Raw genomic sequence first — 11,365 nt, forward strand, 5'->3', positions numbered from 1 at the left:
TTTTTTCAAAGATTAAAGTATTTAAATGTAAATTAAATTGTTCATAATATAATGGACATACATTAAAGCTTAAACTACACTTATTTAATTATAAATTAATCATAGTATTCTTACAGAGTAGATTATTTTTATCAACAAAATTTTTAATAATTTTTAAATATAATTGTATTATATTAATTTTTATCAATGTATGAGTTATTAATATCTCAATTATCATCATCACTTGACATTTCATCATCTGATCCTTTACTTCTTTTATAGTTTTTACTTAATGACCTTTTTCTACTGATTATTGGATCTATTCTTTAATGATTACATATTAATTTTTAAACTTTTTCATATAAAAATTCATCGTTTTCTCTAACAAAAGATGTAACTACTCCATTTCTGCCCATTCTACAAGTTCTACCAACTCTATGCAAAAAGCTTACTGCATCTAAAGCAAAATCAAATTAAATGACATGATCTACATTTTAAAAGTCTAAACCTCTACTTGCTAAATCAGTTGAAACTAAAACTCTGACTTTTCCTTCATCAAAATTAGCTAAAGTATCTATTCTTTACTCAGTATTCAAATCTAATTTATTTAATTATTTTTAATATTTTTTCTATTATTTTTATAATTAATTACTAGCATGAAAAGAGAGAGCCTTTATATCATGATCCTGCAAGTGCTTAGCTATAGATTCGGAAGAGGCTTGTGATTATACAAAAACAATAATTCTTTAAGAAGTAGACTTCTTGATTTAATCTACTAGAATGTCTTAAATAGAAAAATTAGGGTTTGCATTCAAGTAATCATTTACTCTGATAACAACATGTTTCATTTTTTCACTAATTTTGTAGAAATTCTCACTCTCTATACAAATAGGTCTTTTAAAAACTTTGTCAATAAATTAGGTACCTTTCTCATTATTAATCCTTAAAGGAAAACTTGCTCCTGTCAAAATAAACTATCTGTTTATATTTTGAGGATTATTATGTACATTACAAAATCTATTGAGAATAGATATGGTACTCCTAGCAATATTTGTATCACCTAGAAGCAAGTCAAATTCATCAATAACTATAAATCTGATAAAAAAAATTAAATATAAGAATAAGGTAAAGTTTTGAAATTTATTACTTTGGATCTACTTAATATGGATTTGTTTGGTCTTTTAGCTTTAGCATTTAATCCAATTAACTAGGAGTAGAAACTAAAATATCTAATTAATCCCAATCTATGCCTCTAACTACACTTTCAAAGGCAAGATCATTTAATCTCAATGATGTTCTTGCATCCTTTGGCTGTTTATCATCACTCTGTTGTTTATTATTTTTATGAAATTAATTTAATTTGAAAATTAAAATAATATTTTAAAATAAAACAAAATTCCAAAAAAAACTTCTAGAAATCTAGAAGTATATTTTTGTGTTAACATATCTAAAAATAAGGAATAAGCTGTATTAAGCTCAAATGTGATTAAAATATTTTTCCGGGATTCATGTTTTATTCTTTAAGATTTTAAATTAAAAAATACTAAAATATGCACAATTGGGGCTATGTATCCTATTGATCCTGTTCTTGAGACATCAAGCTTATTTTTTTTATCAAGTCTTCTTATCATTGCATAAACTTATGCACCTAATTCTTTGGTAGGAACAAGTATAATAGCGCCGCGAGGACTATTTTATCTATAAACTTCAGGAGCTAAATCCAATTTTTTACTTAAAATATGGTTCATAACAGGAAGTAGATAGCAGAGAGTTTTGCCACTTCCTGTTTCTGCAGTAACAACTGCATTTTCTCCATTTATCACATGTTCCAAACTCTATTGAATAAAAAAATAAATTAAATATATTTAGAGATGCAGTATGAAAATCATTAAGGTCATTTATATTAATTAAAAAAAACAGCTAAAAAAATCAACCAGACTTTAACTTGGATTGAAGTAGGCTCAGAAATTTTGTTCTCTTTTAAATTTGCAAACAAGTAGGGATTAAGATGCAAATTTTTGAAGAAATCAGATGAAAAATTATAAAACAATATATTTTTTGAGAGTCTAAGGTGGCTAAAAATATTTTTTGATAACTTAAATGGTCTCATTATTAAAATTTTAAACTTTAACTTTAATAAAATCTATTAAAAATCTAATTCAATATATGCAGCTAAAAGGCTTAAACTTAATAAAGATTTGTTATTGATTTATTAGTTTTATTGTAATTCTGTTTATATAGATGTTTATTGAAATATATAGATAAGCAGTCGATCAATCAATCAATCAATAAATCATATATCCTTTCCAAGATCTAAATATAATTAAAAAATAATTAAATATTTAGCAAAAATGGAATGAATACATACATATTCATAAAAGATGATGTTCAAATAAATTATTTATTTATTTATATTTATTTTATCTCAAAATCTATATTCGTTAAAAAATGGTAGATAAATCCTATCATAAATAATTAGATTAGTAAATTGATTTTAAAAAGGAGAATATGAAGCAAAGCTTAAAGTGAAAAAACTAACTAGCCAAGCAAAGTACATTAGAGCGAGCAATTAATTATTTATAAAAAATTAATATAAATCTTAGAGCAAAATTAATTTTGGCGAAAATTAATTATAAAAAATAAGCATTTATTATTTAATAACACACTTTAGTAGAATGAGCTTAAAAGTAGAAGTCATTAAGAAGAAGGCTGATTAAAGAGGTCCATTCTTAGCCAACTTCGAATAGAATATTCCTCCATAAGAGGACTTCGAATAATCAATTAAGGTTAGAGTGCAAGAGAAAAATAAGAAGAAGACTGTTTTAAGAATGTCAAACGATATTTTAGAAATTTTTGGTAAAGGATAAAACTGCTCAGGTTAATACAATAGCAATTCTAATGAAACTATCATCAATGAAAACGAAGGAGCAAGTGAAAGCAATAATAATGCAAATAAGTGTTCCTCTGCTTACTTAATTGGTATTAAAGACGATAAAACAAATACAATTAAATTGTTTTAAGTAGAACAATTATTTAAACTTTAGCAACATACTTTGAAAGAGTTAGAAAACTCCTAAAATATAGATTCTAATATTGCTAAAACTAAGACTACTCATATGGAATAAAAGTAAATGTTGGTCTAAGAATTCGGTACTGTAAAATCTAGAAAGAAAGTTAAATAAATGCAAAACAACATAGTTCATGAATAAAATCTTTCCTAAAACTTAAAAGTGTCCATTTAAGATAAGGGTGAAGAACTTGAAGCAGATGCCATGAATCATACAATCCGTGAACGTGACTAAGAAATCGACAGCAAGCGTGAATTTTTGCCAGAATTCGATTTGGAAACAAAAAATCCAACTGAAATTTTCAGTTTAAATAGTATAATAACTCCAGAAGATTTGACAACTCTTTCTTTTGCTGCTGAGTATATTAAAAAGCGTGATTTAATAAAGAGCGAATGTAAAAATATGACCCATTTAGTTCGCAATCTGCTTTTCGATTTCTAAACTCACTTTGGTGGACGTAACAACCATTCTCTTATTGCTAAACAATTAGTTTATCTTGATTATCTATTACGTGTTGCAAACAAAGTAAAGTTAAGCGGTAAAACATTAGATGAAGTTAGTAAAGAAACTAATATACCAGCAAATCTTCTTAAAAATATACTCAAAAATTTCTACTAAGCCTTCTAGAGTGGTAGTGGTGTAATTTATCAACGCAGTTAAGCATTAAAGGATAAACTTATCTCATATATTATTGTTCTAGCTTTGATGGTATTTGACTACAAATTTGATGCTGCTCCTCTAGCTTCTTTACTTAAAATTGAACCAAAGAGGTTCCTCACATATGCTAAAGAAGCAGGTTGCTCAGTTAAAATCAAAGAAAACAAAGATTCTTCATCTAAAAACGCTCATTAAATTGAAATTGAGCTTAAAGCTCCTCTTAAGCTAATTGAACCAAAAAAACCAACTAAAAAGAACAAATGAAAGATAAAAAAAGTAATTAAATAAGTAATACAATTTATTTATTTTAAATTTATAAATGCATTCCTCTTTTGTTTTGCTTTATATCGATATTTTTACTCAATTTGTATTTCAATTTTCTTTATTCATGCATGCGAGTTTTACAAAAAATTAATAATAATTAGCTATAAAAAGATAATTTCTTATTTTATTAAATAAAATCTAGTCAAAGAGCTTTAAAAAGATTAATTTTAATTAAATGCAAAATAAATTTTATAAAATTAATATAATTTTTAAAAAAAATATTTTTTGTGATTTAATTGAATTAGAATTGTTTGATAAAAATTTTTAATTAATAAAAAATGTTTAAAATTAAAAAATAAATAAATAATATTTCTCAATAAAGGTAAAAATTTATAGATTCTATTTTTAAATAATAGTTAAGCACTGATAAAAGAAAATTTATAATTTCAATAAAATAGATAACTAAAATAAGCTTACAAAGAAATATTTATACTCAAAATAATGATAACCATCCTTTTAATAAAAATTAGGCATTTTCCATCAAAAAATTTGTAATTAAAATAAAAAATAATCATAATTAAATTAATAGTAAAAGACCACCTCACTCTTTCGCAAACTCATTTTGAAAAAGCTTAAGATTAAAAAATACAAAAAACAATCAAAATATTAAAAAAACTTTTTAAGCTTTAAGTAACAACAATTTATTCGTTTAACAACTATTTTGTAAAATGGCATCATAATTGTAATAATTGTAAGAACTTTAATTGCAAGAAATTAATTTAAACGATGAGCCCGTAAAGAATTAAAACTAGTAGGCATCCAAAGTTTAATAGCTTTAAGAATTTACTAAAAAAATATTGTCTGCTAAGAATAATGATAGTCAGATGATTTAATCTTTAGAATATATCAAATAAAAGATAAATTTTACTTCAAAGACACCTAGCTAATTTGAATATGATGGCGATTAATCATTTAGGGAAGGAATAAAATGTAGCTTTTTAGACGAAAGTGAGTCTAACTACTCCTCTGTTAGCACTGTAGCTTCAATAAACGTTGGTTTGACTTAACATGAAAAGAAGACTCCTAAAATTTGTAAATAATATATTTTTATCAACTAAAGTTTATAATTTTTTATTTTATTTAGAATATTAATAGACTCTATATGTTTTGAGAGACCAAGAGTAAAATTAGTCAAGCAGTAACGAAAATCCTTAATCTTTTATTGATTTATGGAGCATTTTTAAACAAATATATATGTAAGAGAAATCACTATAAAGCTAATGTGAACTTTAATCAAGAGCTTAATTGAATAAAGCTTAAAATAATGATGAAAACGAAGAAGATGATAACCAATTTAATATATTCAGCTGTCTTCAGTGCTTCAAGAAGAGATAACTTCCTAAATATTTACTTGTTGAAAAAAATTTGATTTTATACATGTATAACACAAAAAAGCTCTCAAAAGAAAATAATAGCAACTTAATATAAAAAATAAATAGATTTTATACTCAAGTAAATTAAAGAGTTAATGCTGTCTTAAAGATTAATTAGGAAATTGATAATCTAAGTGTTTTATCCAATTTATTTTTAATTGCATTCTCTGATTTTCATTCTGAAATTTTCAATTATCTATTGGATGTTTTAAATCAAGCATAAGAAATTAATGGCTAAAAGAAAGTGTCTATTACAAAAATTGCTCAAATTTTCACAAGCGATATTATTTATCTCCTATCAACTTCCAGAATAGATAATTAAATACTTTAAAGATAATCAGTAATTAATTATGTTAACAATCTCTTCTTTGCATTAATGTTCTGCTATTTCCAAGAGTGTGTGAGAAACTAAAGTGATTTTGGAGAATAAAGTTCAAAAACAATATTAAATGCTTTACTTAAACAAGTCAATGCTAAACCAGATTCAATAGTTAATTACTTTACAAAAAGATTCCCCTCTTTTATAATTGATAAAAATTTTCTAAAATATATTTGATAAATTAAATTAAAATCATAAAATAAATTATAATTAATAAAATAATAAAAAATGTCTTGTAAATAATATATATTCTTTCATAATAAAGTCTCTTTTAATCTAAGAAATTTATAGCTACTTTAATAAAATTTACAGAATAATTCTTCATTTGAACCAAATCAATAAATCTTTTGATTGTTCACAAATTTCTAGAAATTCAAGAATTTTATTAACCAAATTAATTAAATTCCATAAATTTTAGAAATTAATAAATTCCCATCAATAAAACAAACAAACAAACAAACAAACAAGCAAATAATTTCTGGTTAAAATAGCACATTTAATAATTTATATTGTAAATTTATATAAAATCATGAATAAAAATACTAAGTTATCATATAATTTGTTATATAATAGAATTTAAAGTAAATAATTATAAAATATTGATAAAATTTATTTTAATAAAAAATTTTCCAATTAATTATTAACAAGTTGATTTTTACCCACTTAAAATTTAAAATTTATAATTTTTCAGATTATCCTAAATTTATTATTTATTTTAGAATCAAATTTTTATAATATTAAATAAATAACAATTTTCAATAATAATAAATGTTAAAAGCTAATAAAAAAAGGACATACGTTTTATATGTTTGAAATAATATAAATAAAAGAAAAGAATATTATTATTAGATTTAAAAGTGGTAAATAATTAGTTTATGTGATAAATTAAAATGCTTTTTTGATAAATTTGTTTTATGATTTCATCAATTTTAATTATTAACTGGGATTTGAACAAGATATTAAACTAAAGAATATTTAAATATTTAATGATGTTTTTAAATAATCAAAAGACAACACTTTTTTTTATTATTGGGAATATTAACAAGAAGAGAATGCTAATTTATTTAATTATATTTTTCAGAATTGGGAATTAATGGATGCTATAAAAATTAACAATCGAGTAAATTAAAAAATTTATTCATTCTAGAGACTAATATTGGAATACAGAGGATTTGTACAAGGTTAATTTTTCATCAGAAGAATACACCAACTTTCTTTTGGTTGGAGAAGTAGCTAATGGTTAATGAAACAATAAATCAAAATAAAATTTATCAATTAATATATTGAGTTATTTTAATACCCGATTAATTAAAATTTTATTAAATATATGCATTATTTATAAAGCATTGGTTAAAAAATTATTGAGGAATTTAATTTTTTGTAATTTTTAAATATTACATAGTCAATCAATTGCTCTATTTAGTTTTTTCTAAAATTTGTTCAAAAGTCTTTAAAATTAAATATATTATATAAAGTAAATTATTTAATTAGTAAACTGATTTAATAATCAATGATTAAATAATAAGCTCAAGCTCTTTTTGATAAATAGGATCATGTACTTTTGCAGTAAATTTCTACTAGAAGGGAGAGTTAAGAAAATATTTAGCCAATATCTATAACAGACATTGACATAACAGCCTAAGATAGTAGTTAAATGCATAAATAAAATAGAAGAAATACAAAAGGTACATCTGGTGGTGATGATGATGATTCACAGCAAAATAATTATTCATAAAACAATAATTCTATTATAATGCTTGATCATAAACTTAAAGAAGAAAAAGATAATCAATCTAAAGAAACATAAGCTTAAAACTAAATTATGAATACAAGTTCATTATTATCAAAGTAGATGAGAGCAGTGGCTTAGACGCAATCTTAATTCAAGAATATAACCTAGGATAAATATTCTGAAATAAGCATAATCAAAAGTGAGATAGAGAGTTCATTTCAAAATGGAGAAAAGGTTTTTATAAATAAGAGAAATTTATCTCATTCAAGAAGACTTTTGCCAATGGAATAGAAATTTACTATCCAAAGCTCTAAATTTTTAGTTAGTAAAGCAAAGAGTAGCAAAGTAAGCTAGAAATATGTAATTTCAAAAATAGACTTGTATAAATAATAGAGCTCAGAAGACATATTTATGTTAATAAAAAAATCTGTAAAATAAAAAATTGTAAAAGTCTTAAACTATTTGCTAGAAAAGACTGAAAATAGGAGGTTTAAAAGCTTGAATTAAAATCAAATCTAGCTCATTAATGACAAAAGTTATGTGTTAAGCTAAAAGGAAGAAAAAACAAATAAAAAAGTTAAATGTTTTTCTCTTCTCTAATGGAAAATAATTAGTTCTACTTTCTAGTTAAAGTAGATTTTTAAAAGATGTATTCATAAAATTCCAATCATACAACCAACTAATTCTTTTAACATTAGCTTAAATTTGATTTAAATGTCTTCCATACTTCTTCTCTACTTTATCTATTCCTTTTATATTTTTTTCTTTAGTGGTGATTATTTCTTTACAAAGTGTGTAGAAATATTTAGTCTTATAATAATAGTATGTGATATTGTAACTAAATTTTTTGTCGGAATATACAGCAAGGGAGATATAGTGATCGATCGGAGTCTTATTTTTAAGAGTTATGTTAAATCCTATTTTTTTATTGATTTTTCTTCTGCTTTAATTCTTTTAATTAACATTTTAAGTCTTTTTGATAGCTATAAGTACTCTGCAATATTTAAATCTATTTTTTTCATCCGAATTTTATCAAGTTACTAAACATTTTTACAAATCGATCACCTGATACATATTGTAGGTAAGGCTGGAAATCTTTATGAACTTTTTAAGCTCATGCTAAAGTGTATTCTTTTGTGCCATATAATTTCAATTTTACTTTACTAGTTAGCTATAGTAGAGTAGACATATTTTAATGTAACGAATACTTGGATTGATAGCATAGGAATAGATAACGCTTTGTGGTATGATAAGTATATCTATGCTTTGTATTATTCCTTAAATATCATAATGCTTAACCCATAAAATTAATTGAATACCTTAGAAACAGCTTTTGTAATTTTAGCTATGTACTCTACTATTGGCTCATTTGCTTTAATTATGTAGTGTATAAGTAATGTTTATTTTATATAACTATTGTTTTTAAATATGATATAATTAATTTATTTAGGTGACATTTTAGAATAGGAAAATAAAAAAACAAGAGAATTCAAAGCTGACTTAGATACAATTAACTAATATATGAGAAAAAAAAATTTAAAAAAGGAGCTACAGTCAAAAGTCTGTAACTTTTTAGAATATCTATATGAAGAAAAGGGAGACATTAAAAATAACAAAGAGGCTCTCAACGTTTTGAAGAGGCTTCCTGTAAGTTTAAGAGAAGACATCTAATAAGATATCAACCAAAATGTTATAGAGCAATTTTAATCAATTTGCAAAACGTTTTCTGATAAAATAAAAAAAAAAACTATCTAGATTATCGAAGAAGAGTGTTTTCTACCAAATGAAATTATTTTTAAGCAAGGTAGCTTCACTAATTAGGCTCTCTATCTTGTATAGAAAGGAAAAGGTAATTTAAAATTATTTAATTAGAGAAATAATCAAATTTACTCATAGTTTTGATAAAAACAATTTTTATTAATACAATAAAGTTTTATTAGAGAAAGTTAAGGCGAATGGTGAAATTGTAACATTTTGTGTGTTAGAAAAAAATGGTATTTTTGGTGAAACCAACTTTTTTTCAGGATTAGAATTCAATTATCAAGTTAGAAGTGGTGATTTCACAACAGTATACAAAATACCCAGAAAGTAATTTATAGAAGTTATCTAAACTTCAAATGACGATTTTGAATAGTTTTGTGTTACTAGAGATTCCATACTTATTCAAAAAAATTCTCCTTTTTTGTAGGTATGTTGTAGAATATGCAATAGTAATTATCATTAGGAAAATGATTGTGATAAAATTCATTTTTCTCCAAATAATTATCTAATAATTCAGAAATAATAAGTAAACTTTTAGTAGGAAAGAGCTACTTATCAACGATAACTTAGATTAAGAACTAATGCCATTCACTTTGTAAATTAAATGAGAGATGTATGCGATAGATTAAATTAAAATCCAGATTACATCACTTTAATTGAATTATTAGAGTTAGACAATCTTAATCAATCTAACGGGGAATCAGAGAGTTCCTTCCATTCTGATAGGGATAGTAACTTAGATGAGCTAGATGATAGTCTCTCATTAAATCAAGCAGAATAATAAATTTAAGAAGAATTAGAATTAGAAATGTAAAAATTATCTGATTCCAATAGCAATTAAAATAAAATATATAAAATTCACTCAAATTTTATTGATAATAATTTCATTTAAGAAGTTGAAGAGATTTAAGAAGAAAGTCCTTAATAGTAGGTATAAAAAAGTCTAACTGTTTTAGATCTAATAAGTTCGGGAGATTAATATAGTCTAAGTTAAATATCTGGATCTCATTTACATAATTAAAATTTAAATCTACAAAACACAAATAGCTCATATCTTAATTTAAATAATCCTTCAATTAATAAATTTTAGTAAGTTTAAAAAATCAATTAAGTTGCTTAATAATTTTCACATTTAATAAACCAAAATCCTACTGCATTAACTTCTTAAAGCTAAACTAAAATTATATTTCAAAATTCAAGAAGCTAATTCGCATCTTATAATGATATATTTAAATCGAATACTATTAATTCGTAAGCTACTAAAAAGTCAAAAGTTTAATTTGATGATTAAAGTGTTCTTGAGTAGCAAAAAAGCTCTTTCAAAAGGAGAAATGTAAAAAAGAAAGGATTAATACCAAAGAGTATTACAAAACATGATACCAGGAGCTTGAACGAATAAAAAACAAGTTAAAGCAAAAAACAGAATTCTAAAAACGAAATAGAAAATACAAATAATATTATGTAATAAGGTGGAATAATTAAACAGCTTTCAAAAATTAATTCTATTTTAGAAAAATAGTTAAGCACATTAACTCCATAAGGTATTACAAAATCTTTGTAATAAATTTCAGTGAAGTCAATTGATCAACAATAATAAAATTAACAAATAGTGCAATAATTATTATTGTTTGATTAAATTAAATAAAATATAATAGAATTATAACATTAAAATTAATAACAAATTATGATTTTTTAGAATGAATTTGAAAGAATGAAAAAATATAGAGTATATTATCCACTAGGAAATTACACAAATGTAATTAACTCTATAAACAGAAATCTTAAATTGAATTTTAAATCAACGAAAAAAAGAGCTCATATAAGAACATGGTCTTTTATCAAAAAGCTCTAATCTTTTAGCAATTAATGATTTATTGACTCTATTTTCCTCTAAAAAAAACTACACATAATTTTGTATAAGATGATTTCTAATTAATAAGATAATTAATCCCCATCCCTACTTTTCTCCAAATATTTTCACCATTAAAAAAAATTAATAGAGATTTTTAATAAAGATAAAATTTACTTTATAAAAACTTACCTTATATATTATAAAATTCTTGAAAAAATTTTTTGTATTTATTTTGTCTTA

At 23.3% G+C, this 11,365-nt stretch overlaps 4 protein-coding genes across 4 annotated transcripts; 3 read left to right on the top strand and 1 right to left on the bottom strand. All coding sequences in view use genetic code 6, as the record gives it.

The window, feature by feature from the left end:
- Window positions 1-6: 6 nt before the first annotated feature.
- On the bottom strand, window positions 7-2,213 carry TTHERM_00485980 (DEAD-box ATP-dependent RNA helicase). The gene is made up of 5 exons (XM_001032811.2): window positions 1,919-2,213; window positions 1,536-1,814; window positions 1,127-1,305; window positions 632-1,074; window positions 7-577 (listed from the first exon to the last, which is right to left on the bottom strand). Exons 1-5 carry the CDS (start codon window positions 2,087-2,089, stop codon window positions 207-209), a joined length of 1,443 nt encoding a protein of 480 aa, XP_001032811.2. The 5' UTR covers window positions 2,090-2,213; the 3' UTR covers window positions 7-206.
- Window positions 2,214-2,654: 441 nt separating this feature from the next.
- Window positions 2,655-3,968, top strand: TTHERM_00485990 (A49-like RNA polymerase I associated factor; the record flags this gene model as incomplete). Its single annotated transcript, XM_001032812.3, has 1 exon — window positions 2,655-3,968. One exon carries the CDS (start codon window positions 2,655-2,657, stop codon window positions 3,966-3,968), a length of 1,314 nt encoding a protein of 437 aa, XP_001032812.1.
- A 728-nt stretch (window positions 3,969-4,696) lies between these two features.
- TTHERM_00486000 (hypothetical protein) lies at window positions 4,697-5,957 on the top strand (the record flags this gene model as incomplete). Its single annotated transcript, XM_001032813.1, has 2 exons — window positions 4,697-5,060; window positions 5,113-5,957. The coding sequence occupies 2 exons, from the start codon at window positions 4,697-4,699 to the stop codon at window positions 5,955-5,957; spliced, it is 1,209 nt and encodes a 402-aa protein (XP_001032813.1).
- Window positions 5,958-7,290: 1,333 nt separating this feature from the next.
- Window positions 7,291-11,143, top strand: TTHERM_00486020 (cyclic nucleotide-binding domain protein; the record flags this gene model as incomplete). Its single annotated transcript, XM_001032815.2, has 5 exons — window positions 7,291-7,857; window positions 7,906-8,161; window positions 8,336-8,905; window positions 8,963-9,361; window positions 9,444-11,143. The coding sequence occupies 5 exons, from the start codon at window positions 7,291-7,293 to the stop codon at window positions 11,141-11,143; spliced, it is 3,492 nt and encodes a 1,163-aa protein (XP_001032815.2).
- Window positions 11,144-11,365: the final 222 nt, after the last annotated feature.

The sequence above is a fragment of the Tetrahymena thermophila genome (assembly GCF_000189635.1).
Source record: "Tetrahymena thermophila SB210 genomic scaffold scf_8254527, whole genome shotgun sequence".
Taxonomy (NCBI): domain Eukaryota; phylum Ciliophora; class Oligohymenophorea; order Hymenostomatida; family Tetrahymenidae; genus Tetrahymena; species Tetrahymena thermophila.